Here is a 21,249-nt window from a genome sequence, read left to right on the forward strand (position 1 = left end):
TTTTTAGCTGGGCATGGCGGTTCACGCCTATAATCCCAGCACTTTGGGAGGCCGAGGCGAACTCCTGAGGTCAGGAGTTCAAGACCAGCCTGACCAACATGGTGAAACCCCGTCTGTACTAAAAAAATACAAAATTAGTTGGGCATGGTGGCGCATGCCTGTAATCCCAGCTACTTGGGAGGCAGAGGTTGTGGTGAGCCAAGATGGCACCATTGCACTCCAGCCTGGGCAAAAAGAGCAAAATTCCATCTCAAAAAAAAAAAAAAAATACATTTTTAAAAAAACCTTGAATTAAGAGTCCCTTTCTTTGAAAAGATTGGTTTTTCTTCTGGTTACTTTATAAGATAGAAGAATATTGAAGTTCTTTTTTTTTTTTTGAGACAGAGTTTCACTCTTGTCGCCCAGGCTGGAGTACAGTGGCGCAATCTCAGGCTCACTGCAACCTCCGCCTCCCGGTTTCAAGCAATTCTACCTCACCCTCCCGCGTAGCTGGGATTACAGGCATGTACCACCACACCTGGCAAATTTTGTATTTTTAGTGGAGTTGGGGTTTCACCATGTTGGCCAGGCTGGTCTCGAACTCCTGACTTCAGGTGATGTGCCCTCCTCGGCCTCCCAAAGTGCTGGGATTACAGGTGTGAGCCACCACTCCCGGCCAGAATACTAAGGTTCTGTCCACTTTTTATAGTAGTTAATTATCCCAAAATGTAGCTATCCTGAATCACTAAGGAATATTAGGAATTTTGTAATGTGGACAATTAGAACCAACCTGTAATTAAACAGCGTCTCCTCTGTAAAAGGCACTCTGGGAGATGTACATAGCTGAATCAAGATATAAATTCTGCTTAAAAGAGGCTGTAGCCTAAATCAGTTCTTCCCCCCAACGAAAGATCCAACAATGAAATTGTAATGGGACATTTAAATAGATGGTAATGGAGATGTTTTGTTTGAAATAGGATTGAACACCTGGACTTGTACTTGTTAGTCTCCCTTCCTTCCTTCTGCACACCAGTGGCAGCCCATAAGGAGACCTGTAACCACAGCTTGAAAACTAAGTGCTCCTTTTCCTTGTCTCCAAGTGGTATTTATCCATCTCCTTCACGGTCATTTAGGAAATATTCCTATTGAGATTAAGAGTTCCATAAACTGTGGCCAGGTGCGGTGGCTCACACCTGTAATCTCAGTGCTTTGGGAGGCTAAGGTGGGCAGATCACTTGAGCCCAGGAATTCGAGACCAACTTGGGCAACATGGCAAAACCACATCTCTAGAAAAAATACCAAAAAATTAGCTGGGTGTAGTGGTGTGCGCCTGTAGACCCAGGCTCAGGTGGGAGAATCGTTTAAACCTGGGAGGCGGGGGTTGCAGTGGCCAAGATTACGCCATTGCACTCCAGCCTGGGCGACGAAGCAAGACCTTGTCTCGAGAAAAAAAAAGAGTTCTATAAACTGATTTTTCTATATTTTTGTTATGAGCATTGAGCTATAGAAGTGATGTTTGGTACATTTAGACTGTTATTGCAGGTAGCAGTAATTCTACAAATATTTGTTCATTCCCTCCTTTTTTTTTCTCTTTCTTTTTTTTTTTTTTTTAAAGACAGGGTCTCACTCTGTCCCCCAGGCTGGAGTGCAGTGGCACAATCACAGTTCACTGTAGCCTTAATCTCTTGGGCTTAGGCAGTCCTTCCACCTCAGCCTCCCAAGTAGCTGGGACTCCAGGTGCATGCCACCACACCCAGCTAATTATTGTATTTTTTGTAGAAGTGGGGTTTTGCCCTGTTGCACAGGCTGGTCTCAAATTCCTGTGCTCAAGCGACCTGCCCACCTCCCAAAGTGCTGGGATTACAGGCATGAGCCACTGTGCCTGGCCCATTCCCTCCTTCTTAAGCAGATAGAGCGTTACAACAGTTCGTGGGTCTTTCTATTTTCAACTATTACTTTTTGTCAGCTTTTATAGAAAGACTGTTTTTGATTATTGCCCAGTTTTGTCCCTAGCCATTCCATCTCAGAAGCACAGTACTGACTCTTTGAAGTCACCAAAGAAGGCTCATTGATTTTACATGTTGTACAGTATTCTAAAACATTAAGAAGAGTCACTAATGACCTTTACAGATTAGTCTAGCTTTTAGCCACGCCACATTATGGATATCTCAATGGAACTATACCCTCAGAATAGCTTAGAGACACTCGATCTCAGAATTGTAGAGCTAAACCAAGTGGGATTTAAAAGGGCTTTCCAAAAACTCAGCTATAATTCTCAGCCTCTATAGAACATTGACAGCCAGCTGTCTCCTTAGGTCCTCTTAGATTTTCTGGGCCAGGGTTTGCACAGATATTGCAGAAAAGAGTTGATCACAATCCCAGGGTGGAAGAGTCTTGGGCTTCCTTCAGTTCCCTTGCAGGTAGTCTATGATGCATGCCTCCAGACAATGTGGCCTCTTTATAAACAAAAGTAATAATAACTACTATTACTGAGCTTTCATTATGTGTTAGGCAAGCACTTTATATGGATTAACTTAATTATCATAGCAACACTATGAAGTAATTAAACCTAGTGTACAATTGAAGAAACTGAAGTAAAGAAGGCTAGTCATTTACTTAATATCACACGGACGGTAGGTATCAGAGCCAGAATTTGAATCTGGGCGCTCTGACTCCAGAACTTTCACTACTACTAATAGTGAAGATAATACATGAATACCTGCTATGTCAGGGGTTCTCCTAGGCATTGTTATCTTCCATTATCTCTATTAATGAATGCTTTCAACAACATGGGCTATTTTTCAACTGGAATATTTCTTTTTTCCCCTTTTTAGTTCTGGCCTGAGCCTTGAAGATTCTAAGAAATTGACAGCTTCTCCCAGCGATCCCAAAGTAAAGAAAACCCCAGCTGAACAACCAAAATCCATGCCTGTGTCAGAGGCCTCTCTTATCAGAATAGTTCCAGTAGTCCCCCAGTCGGAGTGTAAAGAAGAAGCATTGCAAATGTCATCACCAGGCAGAAAAGAAGAGTGTGAAAGCCAAGGTGAAGTGCAGCCGAACTTCTCCACATCTTCAGAGCCCCTGCTCTCCTCAGCTCTCAATACACATGAGCTTAGCAGCATTCTTCCCATCAAGTGCCCAAAGGATGAGGATCTCTTGGAGCAGAAGCCAGTCGCCTCTGCTGAGCAGGAATCTGAGAAGAATCATCTCACCACAGCTCCTAATTATAACAAAAGTGAAAGCCAAGAATCTTTAGTTACATCGCCAAGCAAACCCAAGAGTCCTGGGGTTGAAAAACCAATAGTGAAGTCCACAGCAGAAGCAGGTCTACAGGAGACTACTACGAAAGAACCTCTAGCAACTCTTGTTGATCAGAGCCCAGAAAGCCTCAAGAGGAAGTCTTCCCTCACCCAAGAAGAGGCCCCTGTGAGCTGGGAGAAGAGGCCACGTGTCACTGAGAATCGCCAGCACCAGCAGCCATTTCAGGTCTCACCACAGCCCTTTCTCAATAGAGGGGACAGAGTCCAGGTGCGAAAAGTACCACCTCTCAAGGTAAGAGACTGGAGAGAATTGAAAAGCAGAGATGGTCTGAACCCTATGTTTTTGGTCATACCTACTAAATCTCAAGTAAATTGTGGTAGTTCTTAATGCAGAAGCAGTTGGATATATTTGGTAAGTACGTAACTATGGTCTTACACAAATAAAATGCTAGACGGGCATTTAGAACTGCAGTTCTACATACAGGTCTTTACTGATGTTTGCATAAGGAAGGTACCTGGGCATCTAATGTAAACCACCCCTGTGCTCACTAGTCGAGCTCAGAGGCACCTGATCTCAGAATCTTAGACCAAATATAATTTAAATGGACTTCCAAAAACTTAGTTATAATTCTCAGCCTCTATAGAACATTGACAGCCAGCTGTCCTACTGTCTCCTCAGGACCTCTTAGATTTTTTGGGCCAGGGTTTGCGCAGATATTGCAGAGAAGAGTTGATCACAATCCCAGGGTGGAAGAGTCTTGGGCTTCCTTCATTTCCCTTACAGGTAGTCTATGATGCATGCCTCCAGGAAATGTGGCCCCTTTATAAGCAAAAGTAATAACAATAACCACCATTATTGAGCTTAAGACAGTTATGGAAATCTTAATAACCATCATGAAAATTACTGTCTGATATGACAAAATAAGAAATGTGAGACTAAGCATGAGGAGACTATTGGTGTAATCAAAGGATCCTATCTTTGTACCAAGAGCCATGGTATTTGAGTTTACTTTACCCTTTCCTTGCTACCATAACTGACTTGATGTTCTGTGAATCAGGAACTACCTTTAGCTCCCTCCTGTTAGAGGAAATACATGTAGCTGTCTTCTGTCACTACTGGTTACTTGAGGGACACTAGTAAGATGGAATAGTCTTGGTAAGCTCTACTGCTTAGCATGTGATTAACTTCCAGTTAGCCTTGTATTGCTGCATGTCAAATCTTTCAAATTCTTCTAGGTAGTATCTTTGACTGTCTTAATATATAATGCCCTTTAAAACCCAAACACATTTTTACTTCTGATCTTAAAGGTTTATCAATACTTGGGCTTGTGCTTAATATCAGCTTGCAGTTCATTCATTTAATAAATAGTGTTTATTTTTCTTACCAAGGAATTTAAGAGGCAAGGCACTGAATATTACTCATTAGGATATAAATGGAAAAATAAGCCTAGTAAAAGTACTTTTTTCCCCCTTTTTATTTAACTTAGGTGAACCAAAATTAGTTCTGTCAGGAAGTATTCCTTGGAAAGATTCACTTACCAGAACTTGACCCATTCTCATTGTATTTTTTTTTTTTTTTTTTTTTTTTTTTAAACAGAGTCTCTTTCTGTTGTCCAGGCTGGAGTGCAGTGACACAATCTTGGCTCACTGCAGTCTCCACCTCCCAGATTCAAGCGATTCTCCTGCCTCAGCGTCCTGAGTAGCTGGGATTACAGGCATGCACCACCACACCTGGCTAATTTTTGTAATTTTATTTTTTAGTACAGATGGGGTTTCACCATGTTGGTCAGGCTGGTCCCAAACTCCTGACCTCAAGTCATCTGCCCTCCTCTGCCTCCCACAGTGCTGGGATTACAGGCGTGGGCCACCGTCTGTACTTCCTATTACTTTTTTATTCATTGCTTGTTTTTTGCCCCCCAAGATGGAGTCTTGCTCTGTCGTCCAGGCTGGAGTGCAGTGATGCAATCTTGGCTCACTGCAGCCTCCGCCTCCCGGATTCAAGGGATTCTCCTGTCTCAGCCTCCCAAGTAGCTGGGATTACAGACGTTAAGCCGCGACGCCCGGCTAGTTTTCCTATGTTTACAAATAATTAAAATAAGTATTTGTAAAGGGGTTTCACCATGTTGGCCAGGCTGGTCTTGAACTCCTGACCTCAAGATCCACCCGCCTCGGCCTCCCAAAGTGCTAGGGTTATAGGTGTGAGCCACCAAGCCTGGCCAATTCATTGCTCTTTAAGATTGGTGATTTTAGCATTTAAGAACCTATGGGGGTTTTTTCTTATTTTTTTTTTCTACCATTAACATGCATTACGAGAGATTCTGATTTTTGTTATAACCACTTTTATTATTCTTTCTTATAAAAATATTAGAAACTTTTCTTTAATGTCATTCACAGCTTATCTCCAGACCTGGGAGCTGAGTAACTGTTTAGGTTTTGCTATAAATGTTGCTAAGACCCATCATTTCTATTTCCTCACCCGTAAACAGGCTGGATTACATCATATTCTGTCTGCTTTCTGCTAGTCCAGAGGGATTACACAGAAACTTTAATCCACTGTGACCAAGTTAATATAATTTTACTTTTTTCAATTCTTTTCCTTTCTTCTCCCTCTTCATCTCCTTCAAAAAAGACTTCTCCAGAAGTATCTTTAGTAACTCTCTTCTCTTAGACCCTATCTCAAATACTGCTTTCTTAGACAAAGCTTAATGTAATTTATAACAGAACAAAACCTTTTAAACAAAATTTAAGTAGAAAACAAAATTCAGTGTAGTAGTAGAAAACAAAATTTGCAATGTAGTATAAATGTCATAACTTAGTCACAACTTTTATATACATACAAATGTATATAAAAATTATATACACACACACGCACATACATTCCATATACAGTCAGCCCTCTGTATCAGCAAGTTCCGCATCCTCAAGGTTAATGCAATACTTGCAATCAACCACCTATCGCAATATTTGGAAAAGAAAATTAAATACAAATTAAGAATAAGTGTAACAATTTATATAGCATTTACATTATGTTAGGTGTTATAAATAATCTAGAGATGACTTAAAATATATGGGAAGATACGTGGAGGTTATCTGCAAATACTGTGCCATTTTATATAAAGGACTTGAGCATCCTCAGATTTTTATATCCTCCGGGGTCCTAGAACCAGTCCCCCGTGGATACCAAGGGATGACTGTACACTTAAAAACAAAAGGATTGAATCTCTCTGCTCTCCCAGGGTAGGGCTTCTCAGTAAATTAAATTGTTATCAGTGCCTGGACAACTTGGAGTGGTTTTGCACTTAAAAAGAAATATGATTTATTTTGCATAATCAGGTAATAGGGCTATTTACATAAGTAACTGAAACTTATTTTTAGATATCGAAACCTTTCATTTTAACCACTTATAATGGTTGTTCTTATTTGATTTCAACATGTTATTAATGATTGTGTTATTATGATAGATACCATGTATTATGCTAGGTATAGTGTTACTCTCATGAGTATTCTTATGTAAAGTTGTTTGTCCCTATATAAATTCCCCTAAACACGTTTCTTATATTTACTTTTTTAGTTTTATCTTTTTTTTTTTTCATTTTTTTTCCCCTGCAGTTTCTTTCATATGATATAAATAAGGGACAATAACTGCTTCTTTCTTACTGTAGGCAGCCTCTAAAATACTATGTGCTGAGTAAATATACTATCTAGGCTTGTTCGAATTGGATGTGAAATAGATTTAGCTCTTAGAGAGATTAAGTAGATTTCCTGATGTAAAATATACACACTGTGACACCTGTTATGAAGTCCCATGGCTCTAACTTCGGAATTATAGAGAATCAATTTTTGAGGACTACTGACCTTTTGAGAAATGAGTATTGCAAATAATGAAAAATGTTTAGTGACTTTATTATTCTTAATTTAAGAACATTAAGAAAAATGGCATGCATTTTCTTAGGGTTTAGTGGGTTAATTTTTTTTTTTAATTAAATGCTTTAGAACGTCTTAACAGTTACTTGCTCCTTTAAACTCAACCAGTTACTAGAAGAGTCCACATCTTGTTGCATTATTAGTAACTCTAATAGCTTTCAAAGTATTGTTCAGGACAGAAGGCAGATTTGTTTCAGACATGATGATTTTATGGTATGAAAATCATTGGTTTCAGCCAGGCGTGGTGGCTCACACCTGTAATCCCAGCACTTTGGGAGGCTGAGGTGGGTGGATCACTTGAAGTCAGGAGTTCGAGACCATCCTGGCCAACATGGTGAAACCCCATCTCTACTAAAAATACAAAAAAATTAGCTGGGCCTGGTGGCAGGCGCCTATAATCCCAGCTACTCGGGAGGCTGAGCCACAAGAATCACTTGAACCCAGGAGGCAGAGGTTGCAGTGAGCTGAGATTGTGCCACTGCACTCCAGCCTGGGTGACAGAGTGAGACTCTGTCTCAAAAAAAAAAAAAGATGAAAATCAATGGTTTCAATCCTGATAGACATCAGAATCTCACAAGTAGCTTTTTAGAAACTTTTTTTTTTTTTTTTTTTTTTTTTTTTTTTTTTTTGAGCTGGAGGCTCCCTCTGGAGTCACCGTGTTGGCCAGGCTTTTTCAGGCTGGGTGCAGTGGCTCATGCCTGTAATCCCAGCACTTTGGGAGGCCGAGGCAGGTGTATCACATGAGGTCAGGAGTTCAAGACTAGCCTGGCCAACATGGTGAAACCCTATCTCTACTAAAAATACAAAAGTTAGCCAGACGTGGTGGCCCACACCTGTAATCCCAGCTACTCGGGTGGCAGAGGCACAAGAATCACTTGAACCCAGGAACTGAGGTTGCAGTGAGCTGAGATCACACCACTGCACTCCAGCCTGGAAGACAGAGCAAGACCCTATCTAAAAAAAAAAAAAAATTCCTAGGGTCTTGGGGGTTCTGATTTGTAATTTTTTGGGATAAGACCCAGAGCATATATATTTTAAAAGTTCCACAAGTAAATATAATACCAGCCAGAGATGAGAATGGCTGGCAAACATTATGTACATACTCCTTTATGTGTATGGGCATGGTGGGGCTCCTATAGATCACACATTGTCTTCCTTCCAGTGCTATCTAGAAGCCTGTGTAATTTGAGATAATCCAGCCCAAGTGTGTGTGTGTGTGTGTGTGTGTGTGTGTAGAACAGAGAAGAGCAAGTATTTTCCCCGGACCTTGGTAGTAAAGCTAAGAACTAAAAGACAGTAGTGATATGGGTGGCTGGCTTGCTTGCTTTTCTCTTCTTTCTCAAACATAAATACACTTTTTAAAAATGCAAATACCATAGAAAGTTCTGTATCATAATAAGCAGTTGTAATAGTGACCTTAGGAGGGAGTTGAGATAGGAAAAGAGGTGTGGGGATTTGGGGTGAGAGTGGAAGCAGTCATCTTTGGCATCAGTAGAAAAAGCGGATGTAAGGACCCTAGAGACAAACTAGTGTTGCTGTCTCCAAGGTTTGGCCTCTCGGCCATAGACTACCCATGTTTGTCACAGGTACTGTAGTGTTCATCTGTTTTTAAAATGTGAGGGCTAATGAAGTTTTGTTATTCTTACAAATGAAAACTAAGCTCTGTTGTTTTTTTCCCCTCTACTTCTTTCAGATCCCGGTCTCCAGAATCTCCCCCATGCCGTTTCATCCATCGCAGGTCTCTCCCAGGGCTCGTTTTCCAGTCTCCATCACTAGTCCTAACAGAACAGGAGCCAGAACTCTTGCAGACATCAAAGCAAAAGCCCAACTGGTCAAAGCACAGAGGGCAGCAGCCGCCGCTGCCGCCGCAGCTGCTGCAGCCGCCTCAGTTGGAGGGACCATTCCAGGACCTGGTCCAGGGGGTGGACAAGGTCCAGGAGAGGGTGGTGAAGGGCAGACTGCTAGAGGAGGCAGTCCAGGCTCAGACAGAGTCAGTGCAACTGGAAAGGGCCCCACACTGGAACTGGCAGGAACTGGAAGCAGGGGAGGTACGAGAGAGCTTTTACCCTGTGGTCCAGAGACTCAGCCCCAGTCTGAGACCAAGACCACCCCAGGACAGGCACAGCCTCATAGTGTCTCTGGAGCACAACTACAGCAAACCCCCCCAGTGCCTCCAACACCTGCCATCAGTGGAGCATGCACAAGTGTCCCATCACCAGCCCACATAGAGAAATTGGATAATGAAAAACTGAACCCCACCAGAGCAACAGTCACAGTGGCCTCTCTAAGCCATCCACAAGGGCCCAGTAGTTGCAGACAGGAGAAAGCACCTTCTCCAACAGGTCCTGCTCTAATCTCAGGTGCCTCACCTGTTCATTTTGCAGCTGATGGCACAGTTGAGCTCAAAGCAGGTCCTAGTAAGAATATACCTAACCTTTCAGCCTCATCAAAGACAGATGCTAGTGTGCTAGTGGCTGTAACTCCCTCCCCTTTAACATCTTTATTGACCACAGCCACTTTAGAAAAGCTTCCTGTACCCCAGGTCAGTGCAACTACAGCACCTGCTGGATCAGCTCCACCCTCGAGCGTTTTGCCAGCAGCTTCAGCTTCTAGCCTTAAAACCCCAGGAACTTCTTTAAACATGAATGGACCCACTTTAAGACCAACCTCTAGTATCCCTGCTAATAATCCTTTAGTGACTCAGCTGCTTCAAGGCAAAGATGTTCCCATGGAGCAAATTCTGCCTAAACCTCTCACCAAAGTTGAAATGAAAACGGTTCCACTGACTACAAAAGAGGAAAGGGGAATGGGAGTGCTCATAGGTACCAACACAACAGAAAATAGTACCAGAGAGGAAGTTAATGAGAGACAGTCCCATCCAGCTACCCAGCAGCAGCTGGGCAAAACCTTGCAAAGTAAGCAGCTCCCCCAGGTTCCAAGGCCCCTTCAGCTCTTTTCAGCTAAGGAGCTGAGGGACTCCAGCATTGACACACACCAATACCAAGAAGGACTAAGTAAAGCAACCCAAGATCAGATCCTTCAGACTCTCATTCAGAGGGTTCGGAGGCAGAATCTTCTCTCAGTTGTGCCGCCCTCGCAGTTCAACTTCGCTCACTCAGGTTTCCAGCTGGAAGACATCTCCACAAGCCAGAGGTTCATGCTGGGTTTTGCTGGCAGAAGGACATCCAAACCTGCAATGGCAGGGCACTACTTACTGAATATTTCTACCTACGGCCGGGGCTCAGAGAGCTTTAGGAGAACCCATTCTTTAAACCCTGAAGACCGTTTTTGTCTAAGCAGCCCCACTGAAGCCTTGAAAATGGGATATACAGACTGTAAAAATGCAACAGGAGAGAGTAGCAGCAGCAAAGAAGATGACACTGATGAGGAAAGTACTGGTGATGAGCAGGAATCTGTCATGGTGAAAGAGGAGCCCCAGGTTTCCCAGAGTGCTGGCAAGGGTGACACAAGTTCAGGACCCCACAGCAGGGAAACTCTGTCTACCAATGATTGCTTAGCTAGCAAGAATGTGAAAGCTGAGATACCAGTGAGTGAGCAAACCACTTTAAGTAAGGAGAATTACCTGTTCACTAGAGGCCAAACATTTGATGAAAAGACCCTAGCCAGAGATTTAATTCAGGCAGCACAGAAGCAGATGGCTCATGCAGTGAGAGGTAAGACAATCCGTAGCAGCCCCGAGCTTTTCAATTCTACTGTTCTTCCTCTGCCTGCAGACAGCCCCACCCACCAGCCCCTACTCCTTCCACCCCTGCAAACCCCGAAGTTGTATGGAAGCCCCACCCAGATAGGGCCAAGCTACAGAGGCATGATCAATGTCTCCACCTCATCTGACATGGACCATAACTCTGCTGTACCAGGTAGCCAGGTATCTAGCAATGTAGGTGATGTCATGTCATTTTCAGTGACTGTCACTACCATCCCTGCTAGCCAAGCTATGAATCCCAGCAGCCATGGCCAGACCATTCCTGTTCAGGCCTTCCCTGAAGAGAACAGCATAGAGGGCACGCCTTCGAAATGTTACTGCCGCTTAAAAGCCATGATCATGTGCAAAGGCTGTGGCGCTTTCTGCCATGATGATTGCATTGGCCCCTCCAAACTGTGCGTCTCCTGCCTTGTCGTTCGGTAATGAGACTAGAAAGAGATACACTGTAAAGGAGGGGGAAGGGAAGGGTTGACCAGTTGGGTTTTTTGTGTCCTTTTGGAATCACAGAAATAAACAAGTAGGTTTCAGTTGTCTTCAGAGACAAATGTTACTTAATCAGGAATACAAAGTACAGATTTTTTACATTTTAGAGGAAGAGCACCTTGTATAGTAAGCCTAAGTCAAGCAAGACTTTGTGAATTTGTGACAAGTTTGCACTTACAAAATCATGTAAATATGTCACATTTTGTTTAACATTATTTTTCCAAGTGTTTAAGTAATAATGTATTACTTTGAATTCAGATTTGTGTTCTACTACTTGTGACTGAGTAAAGTTTAATGCCAGCATGGTAAAAGGAAGCTGTCTCCCTTCTGACATTTCCTAGGAAGCTAGGAAAAGGAAAGTGAAGGAATGGTCTAAAGAAATGACCATTCACACTGATTTTGTCTGGACAGTCTGGCCGCAGGTTATTCATAGATTATTCAGCCTTTGCAGGACTTGGATTCAGGGTTTTACTCAGTCCCTTTACCTTAGGTGGAATCTTATTAAATTGAAATTTTTGGTAAGGAATGCATTTCATAGGTAGTGTTTCAGACTCTGAAAGCCCTGACTTGGTTCTTGGCTTCTACTGTACTAGTTACTAGTTACTAGTACTGTTGCCAAGCAATCTGCTTGGAATTTGTGGATCCCTGCTGTTCCCTAATCCCACCCCCTGCCCTGAGACAGTGAATGTAGTCCGTGAAGGGAGTGCCTCTCTGGGGACCCCCTGTGTTGTTACAGGCTGTGCAGTGCAACAATTCCAGCAAAAATACCTTATCCCCACACAGTCATTCGTGGTAACTAACAATTTTGAAATACTCATATAAAATGAACAGGAAAGTGTTAGTGATTGGGTGATTTGAGCTACATCTTGCTGAGCAAGGGGAGTGAAACCACAGAAACTGTTAAATTGAACGTAAAGAACTTTGGAAAACAATTTTGACACTAGAACAAGGTCGCCTCTCTTTTCCTCTTCTCTCCCAACCTGTTAACCTAGTGCTAGATAGTCAGCTGTTGTTGCAGGTAGAAAAGCTCACCAATGCCACATTTGTTCCTTCTTTTCAACCTCTTTTGACCTCCCAGGCATCTGAACAGGATGACATCATCTTATATCTTACTTTACACATACGAGTATGTGCACACACATACACAATACGAGACACTTTTCCTGTTTTAGAAAATATAGCCCTTGTTTGGATTACTGCTGTCTGAGCACTAGAAATTTCTAATGGAAAGGGGCCTCAGTGAATGGCTAAGGGAATGTCGGGAAAGGAAGGAAAATGAGCCCTAAAGGTTTTTTGGTTGCTTGTTTTTGTTTCTTTTTCTTTCTTGTTTCCTTTTTTGTTTTTAAATCCTTCTGTAGTGACTGAAGAATTTGTGAGTACATAATATTTAGGTCATGGTTAAGGAACATTAAAATAAACCTGCAGTTTAACAGAATTTTGTATTAAATGGGGGAGTGTCAATTTGCATCATTTGCATATTGATTTCAAGTCTCCTAATTTGGAATTTGTAAAGTACAAATGTTAATGCAACATAGTACAGTTGTATTTGTCCGTCATATTCAGGATGTGATGTTTACAAAATGCAGAACAGTTTAAACTTGTTAAGTCACATTCCAGATTAGGAGAAAATGGGCAATAATAATCTCTGTTTTGCCCCCATTCTACTACCCACCACTGCCCACCCCACCCCCACATCACACACTCTTTGATGCTTTCCCACAGCCCCTGCTCCGCTCCATAAGAAACTCGCTTCACTGTTTTTCACTTTTCACTTCTGGCTTTTTTGTGGCCCAAGGCCAATATAGGATTAATATCTGTGTTCCAGCTTCAGCCAGAACAGTATGTCTGTCCATCTTTCCCCCTTTCTTCCAGCACACACACAGATAAGAGATAAGAAGGCTACAAGGATTGGGGATAAGGAGTATATTTTCAAGCCAAGAACCAGTAGAAAACAGAAATAATGGTGCTCCCAAACATTCAATACGTCGGGCAATCCAAGAAGGGTTTAAAGAGACCTGTTGCTGAATAGAACTCTCCCTGCCCTACCCCTTCACTCCACCTTAGTGCCAGGGCTGAGGGCTGGTCTGCGTGCTGGAAGAGGTTGAGAGTTTTGGAATTGACTCCATGCTAAATGTCAGTTACCAATTTGGATTGATGAAAGTGATTTTTCTGCTTTACCCTTCTCCTGTCAGAAAGGTTTTCCTCTGTGCTTCCCTTAACTTTAGGATGAACAGACTATAGGAAAGGAGGAAAGGTATCAGAGACTTTTAAGTCCGTTTAGAGAGCAAACCATATTGTGCCTCTTCATCTTGACCCAGGCTCTTATAGATAGGTCCTAAACATTGCTGTTCACCAGATTATCTTAAATAATACTCAGCTAAATATTTGCATTTAGGAATACTCCTAAAACAGATATTGCCAACTAGATACACTGCCTCAATCTTGACCAGACGAGAGAACAGTTAAATTCTCTTAGTTGGGTAGTAACTTGAATAACAGTCTATTTATCAGTTTGTTTCAACACAGAGGTTTCAAGTAGAAAGCCATTCATCTTAAAAGCTGAACAGAAAAATTAAAAAAAAAACCACATTAAAATCTGGCCTTTTAGAAAATGAAGCAGTAGAAACAAAACCTTTATTAGTATGGTACTCCAGCAGCACCTTTAAAGCAATCTTTACCTTAGTTTTTTGAGTTGTTTTACCTTTCAGCCCAATCTGAAAAGTTTTAATAAATACTGAGCTTATTCTTAGGTTATGACCTGGCATTATTTCCAGTGACTAGTCAGGCATTATGCCTGATGCATATGCCTCCCGTGCACCCCTATCCAGCCTTCAGATGTCCTGCACTGCAGGTCACCCCAGGAGATAGCATCAATAATATAGCCTCAGTCTTGTTTATGAAGATTCTAAGTTGTCTGGTAAAGAAGTCTCCCTGAATCTTAAATAATTTTGGAGAATTAGAATTCTCCATCTTATTAAACAGAAAGTAAAGCCAAATAGCCTGGAGTTGTTTGTCCTACTTCTGTTCCATAACCGCTATGCTCAAGATACTGAAGCTATCTGTGGTATTTCATGTAACATTTCTAAGAATAAGAGCTGGCAAATGGGAAACTTGGGGTGGAGAGAGCATACTTATTGGGCTGTGAAGGCACACAGATGTACATGTTTTAGAGCTTATCTCAGATTTAAATAGCCAAAGGAAGACCTCTTTGCCTTCCAGGTGAAGGTGCAAAGTCATACATATTAATGACCTGACAGTTAACATTCTGTTGCTTATTATTGCCTTTCTCCACCTTAGAGAGCCATAAATAACTCTCTGGTGAAGTGATTTGCTATAATGGGGGTGAGGAGTGGGGAGACTTCTCTGGTCATTACACTGCTATTTATTTCTAGAATTCACTATCAGCAGTGCCAGAGTGTTTTCTCTTTGACCTAGAGGTTTCACATCATAGCAAGGAGGGAAAAGTCTCCCCATCTCATTACAACAGTGTGCTAAGTAAGTAACTTGGCCAAGGGTAGTTTTCAGCTCAATTTATAGAATAGTCCAAAGAGACTTTGAGAAACATGGTGATAGGCAGGGGCCTTTCCTACCATGTTTCAATACCTACAAACCTATTGAAAGAGAACAGTAGGTAAAACATTTCCTAAAGTTGAAGCAATAGCTTCGTAGATTCTTGGTTACTTTATTTTTTTTAATGCTTTACATTTGATACAACTATTGAAGATCAATTTTAAAAATAGCTTTCCAGTAATATATTTTAAGTAATATATATTTTAATATCTGTAAAAAGTGACAGTGGAAGACTTTGAATTTCTCATATATGGTATGTTTGATGTAGGACCTCACTGTTAAGGCACAAATTATTTCAAAGGAAGTTACTCTAAAGACACTCAGATTATTTCAGAAAAATGCAATAAGGGGAATAGTTTTGGGGTTTATTTTTTATTTTAAAAGAAAATTGACTTATTTACCACAAGCTATTTTTTTCCCTTCTGGCTATAAGGTTTGTACAGACTGGTTTGGTAAATGCTAAACTTTTGTGTCTTTTGCCTTTTTAAAGGAATTGTTAACATTGGAATTGAGGGTATGTACAGAGAAGTTGGTGTCAACACCATTTAAAAAGTCATATTTTTTCACAAATATAGAAAATCATTTTACATAAGAATTTTAAGTATTTGCAATAAATATATGTATATAGATTGTATGTATTCCTATATTCTTATTTTTCATTTTATTATTAAGTAAAAGATCATTAAAAGTGAAAATAAAAACCTTGGAGTTTTTTGGTGAATCTTGAGGTTTGACGTACATCTGAGAGTGGCATGGGTAAGGGTCCTCAGTTACTGCCTTATACTACTATGGGATGGTTACCACAGATTGTATGGAAGAGAGTAAAATGAGGAACTTGGTGATAAATCAGGGTAGTGTATTTCTTTTGGAATTTAAGTAAAACTGATTAAATTTTCCTTATCTGTCTGTCTCCATGTTTTCTCCCTTAATCTATTTTGTCTCCTAACCCCCTAGCATTACTGGAAAAATGAAGAAATGCGGTGCAGCTTAATTAATGTGCCCATTGTTTGCTCCTAAATCAAAGAATGGTAAGGAAATATCTCGGGGGAAAAATAGTTTTCCTTTCTCCACAGTGGTTGACATTTACTGCCACCACTTTTCCAGGCCTTAGGGGAGTGTGAAGAAATAGTTTCTTGAAGATGATAGAAAAAAATTTTTTTTCTGTTTCCCAGTTCTCTCAGAAGTGAGTTTCATAGCCAGTCATGTCCTTCCTGCTTGTCTAATCTGGAGAGGTCAAAGAGCAAGGAGAATAGTGTGAAGAGGAACACCTGTGCCTTGATTAGGTTCTATTTCAGCATTTGACACTTGAATTTTGAACTCCCCTGGGTCAGGAAGGGTAGCTATGGAAATGAGGTCTGAGCCAGTTGGTAGGAAAGGTTGTCTATATGCCCATACCGAGATTGCTGTCTAATCCACGAGAACTCTTTTTGTGGCTGCAAAGTAAATACTTGATTTTAGGATATGATAGCAAACTGGTGCCTACATCGTCTTTATAAAGAAAAGTATATAGCCCATTTTTTAACAACTGAATAATATATCGAATCATTGATGACCTAAAAGAAAAATTGTTAAGGTCAGATTTTTGAGAATGTATCTTGATGACCCATAAAACTGACTTTTTATTGTAGTTCACTAGTTCCCATAATTGCCCAGCTGTGGTTATTTTCACTGAAAAGAAAAAATATATTTTGGAAGTTAACATAAGGATACACTGGCTTTTTTTTTTTTTTTCTTTACATTGGCTTTTTAAAAGACAGTTTTTATTTTTCAAATACTGGAATGTCAAATGTCTGGGTTATCCCAAGATGTTGGAGATAATTCAGCCTTCCAAGAGAACAGCAGTCTAGATCTTAGCTGAAAATGTGCTATTTCTTTTTTGAGACGGAGTCTCGCTGTATCGCCCAGGCTGGAGTGCAGTGGCGCAATCTTGGCTCACTGCAAGCTCCGCCTCCCGGGTTCACGCCATTCTCCTGCCTCAGCCTCTCCGGGCAGCTGGGACTACAGGCGCCCGCCACCACGCCCGGCTAATTTTTTGTATTTTTAGTAGAGACGGGGTTTCACCGTGGTCTTGATCTCCTGACCTCGTGATCTGCCCGCCTCGGCCTCCCAAAGTGCTGGGATTACAAGCGTGAGCCACCGCGCCCGGCCGAAAATGTGCTATTTCTAAAGGAAACTTCTTAAGTCTCAGGGGACATCAGCATCTTCATAATTTCCATATATAATAAGAATGAAGGTAAAATATTTAAATGTGTACAAACTAATCCATAATGACCGTTTACAAAGATTGACTCCCCATTTCTGGTACATATTTATCATTATTTAGCTGGGTCTCCTATCTCGTGGGAAGATAAATTTATATTCAGATGATGACATGGGTGCCTGCAAGTAGAGTTGGTCTGCAGCTGAGGGAGAAAGAGCAACATACCAGAAGACAAGACAGCTTCAACCTGGATCCCCAGCTACCCTTTATTTACTGCACAGAGTCAGAAACCCGTGTTCATTGCTTCTTAGACTACTTGACCTCAGCTGGTCTTTAGAAGTCTTAACTTTTTATGTACAAATCATGTTATTTACTAATTCAAGTATTTATAGAGCACCTACTGTGCACTAAGCACTAAAGTGCTGGTTATGCAAAGGTAAACAAAAATAGTCATGTAAGTTGCAGAAAGGTTTTCCTAAAGTAGTGACTATACAGCATGTTTCTAGTTCTAGGCTCAAGGAGTAATACTACCTTTTTCCCAAGATGTGTTGAAAATTTAAATGAGTTATGAAACGGAAGTGTTTGAGACACTGGACACAGTAGTGGCAAATACATGAAGAAAGAAGGTCCCTAGATGAAAAAAGTGTGGAAATGAGCCATATTAATAAAATGCACCTTTTTTGAGAACTGTTGTTGGAATAGCTAAAGTTGTCTGTAGAAATTTCAAGAAATCTCTAACATTTAAATTAGAAGCAGACCAGCAGCAATCTCTGTCAGTAGTTAATTTAGGTCAGTGTGTTTTGTTAAACTATCCCTTTCAAATACAGTTGGGTAAATAATGCAGCTTTCCTGTCACTGTTCAAACCTAAAGAAGCTAAAGGGAATTTTTCTTAAAACATGATTTTCATCTTATAGATGATAAGTAACTGTATCTCTTCATTTGGAATTGTTGCATCCCAGTTTTTCTCCATAATGGATAAAATTACTTTCGTGTCCTTTTCTATTCTAACATAGAAGTGGCTGCTCCTTTTTTTTCTTAAGTCACAACTTGAATTAAAAAGGGCTTCAGCAGGACTCTAGCGCTTTTCAAAGAAGAATTTGGTGTATTCCACTATGTAATGTAGTCTCAACTCTGTCCAGGAACCAGGAGGATGAGTGTCCTCAGTTTTCCTAATACTTGGGAACCTTTAACAATAGATTGGGTTGTTTTTGTTTTTGTTTTTCATAGAGACTGTATAGACTCTGTACTTCCATGTAACTTTCTGCCTTAACCTAAAAGGGGATTCCCTGGAAGGAGATCTTGTAACAGGAAGGAAAAGCGAAACCAGGAAAAGAGCCAGAAATGATCAACTTGGAGATGGGCTGTGGCTAAATAGTGGGTTTTCCTGAAGAGTGACTTCAACCTCACTTTTCGTGCTTCTTCAAACCCGAAAGAACCTAAAGGGAATTTTTAAAAATCCTGATTTTCTTCTTAATTGTAAAACCTAGAGGATGCCTTAGGGAGAAGAAAGATAACCTGGAATTTGGTTTTAAATGGATTTAAGTAAACTTTGAATTAAGTAGCTTATTCCATTTTTGAAAGATTTCTTTTTAAGATTTTAGATTCACTTAATGTAATGTTGAATTGCCATGAATGTAACCTGGAGTTTGATCTGGGACATTCTGTGGGATAAGGAATCGTTTTCTATTGAACTATGGTGGCTTTTGCCACTAATCAGGATTTAGGGCTGTGCACCTCCATCTGTTAAGTGAAATGGAACCTGGCTTCCTAAACACTATATTAGACGAACTTGAGTCAATACTTTTGTTAAGTTTAATCAGGGATTCTCAAAATATTTAAATATTTAAGATTCAAATTAGCCCAATAGAAAGCAGTGTATTAAATGTTACCAAAATATCTGAAGATACTTTAGAACTATTTTACACAAAGCTTATGTCTTTCCTGTGGAAAGTATCGTACATAAAATTTTACATTCTTTTAAAAAACAGAATCTAATATCTTCAGATACCTAGAGCTTGGAAATTATAATAGAGTTGGGCTTTGACCCTAAGTCAGTAGTTCTTTTCATTTTAGATTTTCAGGCAAGTTTCAGTAGTTTGGAGACTTCTTTAGTAGTGAACCCAGTTTAACCTACATATAATCACTTTGCACACATTTTAACTTAATCAGATGCTTCCAGAGTCTTGGATTTGGTTACCCTCTTGTTAGATAAGGAGACAGATTCTAGGTTGGGACAAACATCTTAATTTATTCTCTAATAATAAAGTACTGATTAAAGAGCAAGTTTGTTCTCAGAGAATTCACAAAATTTCTAGAATCCATGAAAGATCTAGAGAACATAACAGATGAAACTAGAAATTTGAAAAAAAAAAAAAAAAAACTTAGCTGTCTAAGTGCTTTGACCTATTTTTTTTAAAAAACCTGTCTTAATTCTATGACTGCATCGCACCCTTCACCAGCACTAAGAGAAGTCGGAATGGAAGAAATGACCCTATGTAATTCTTATTCACTTAAAATCTTTGTGCGCATAGGCCTTAGCACTTTGACAAATAAACTGCCTTTTAGCTCCTCACTATCGTCTTTTTTCCTCTCACTTTTAGGCTGTTCTTTCATTGGTCGTATAAAAACTACCTTCTTCGAAGTTGAATGTATGTTTCTGCACATAGACAAACCGTATTTTACTGACTCATTCTATGTTGAATAAAGGCATACAGTTTTACTCTAGCGACTGTGCCTTTTCTTTTTTTTTTTTTTTTTCTGTAAGAAACATTTAATGTGAACTCTAAGTAAAACTTGTATCTTTCTCTCTGATCATACAGGTGGGACATAGTCCCCAGTGGAAAATCTGGGAAACAATGAAAAATACAAAGAATAAAATGAAAATGGCCAATAATCTCAGGAGTAATCATCAACACTTGGGGGTTTATAGGCATTTTCCTATGCGTGGAAGCATGTATTAGGAATATATGCTGAATTTGGAGAAAGTAATTGTAATTTTCATATGTGGTGTTATGTATTGCTTTTTTTCATTTAGACATTCTATTGTGTGTTTCTGCAAGAACTGATAATATTTGAAAGTACTTTTAATTGCTGCGAATACAGTATCACTATTTCACCATGAATGGGTTATTCATCCATTTGCCTATTTTTGCTACTTAAAACAATGGGTTTTTGTTTTGAGACAGAGTCTCACACTGTTGCCCAGGCTGGAGTGAAGTGGCACATCCATTGCCACCTCTGCCTCCTGCACTCAAACGATTCTCCTGCCTCAGCCTCTCAAGTAGCTGGGACTACAGGCACACACGCCTGGCTAATCTGTATATATTTTTTTGTAGAGACGGGGTTTTGTCCTGTTGCCCAAGCTAGTGAATTCCTGGGCTCAAACGATTCACCTGCCTAGGCCTCCCAAAGTGCTGGAATTACAGGCGTGAGCCACCGTGCCCAGCCTCAAATAATGTTTTGTTGTTGTTGTTTGTTTTCTCTCATTGTCTGAAATTTCTATAACCTTGCTCTACATGGAGCAGGGCAAGGCCTCAAACCATTTCAAAACTGTTCTGGCAAGCACTGTAGGAATGCACGGGGTCACTGCAGACCCAAGCACGCTGGAGGCTTGCAAGCGACTGTGCCTTTTCTTTTCCAAAGAAAGCAGACACCATGTGGAATGGCTTACCTGCTTATCTAGTCCTCTGTGCATAGCTGTCCCTGGATCCTAACTAAAGTTGATATTAGAGAGACTGCTAATCTTGTCAGAAAACAAAGGGGGTTTAAGAATTCAACATGAACCAGACAGTGTGTATCTTTCAGAAATGAAAAGGAAACCCATACTACAAAGCTGCAGTCATCACAAAGGTGTGGTCCTGGCATAAAGACAGACATAAACCAATGGAATACAATAACCCAGAAATAACTGCTCACATACATGGCCACGTGATTTTCAACATGAGCACCAAGCTCAGTCAATGGGAAAGGGGCAGTCTTCAACAAGTGGTGTTGGGAAAATGTGATATCCACATGCAAAAGAATGAAGTTGGACCCTTACACAATATACAAAAATTAACTCGGGGAAAATTATAAAAGTCTTAGAAGAAAACAGTTTCACAATTGGATT

General features: G+C 40.5%; 1 protein-coding gene and 1 non-coding gene across 5 annotated transcripts in view; one reads left to right on the forward strand and one right to left on the reverse strand.

Moving 5' to 3' along the window:
• Window positions 1-19,865, forward strand: part of ASXL2 (ASXL transcriptional regulator 2) — a 555,729-nt gene extending 535,864 nt beyond the window's left edge. For all 4 annotated transcript variants that reach the window (XM_063623896.1, XM_055252963.2, XM_055252962.2 and 1 more), the window contains 2 exons: window positions 2,814-3,531; window positions 8,857-19,865. In XM_063623896.1, coding sequence (XP_063479966.1) covers window positions 2,814-3,531; window positions 8,857-11,310 — 3,172 coding nt within the window. In that variant the 3' untranslated portion in view covers window positions 11,311-19,865. The remainder of the gene's footprint in view (window positions 1-2,813; window positions 3,532-8,856) is intronic.
• A 759-nt stretch (window positions 19,866-20,624) lies between these two features.
• On the reverse strand, window positions 20,625-20,757 carry LOC129468712 (small nucleolar RNA SNORA9). Its single transcript, XR_008652790.1, has one exon. It is a non-coding gene; the product is annotated as a small nucleolar RNA SNORA9 (small nucleolar RNA).
• Between the last annotated feature and the right edge of the window lie 492 nt (window positions 20,758-21,249).

The sequence above is a fragment of the Symphalangus syndactylus genome, chromosome 18, assembly GCF_028878055.3.
Source record: "Symphalangus syndactylus isolate Jambi chromosome 18, NHGRI_mSymSyn1-v2.1_pri, whole genome shotgun sequence".
NCBI classification, from domain to species: Eukaryota; Metazoa; Chordata; class Mammalia; order Primates; family Hylobatidae; genus Symphalangus; species Symphalangus syndactylus.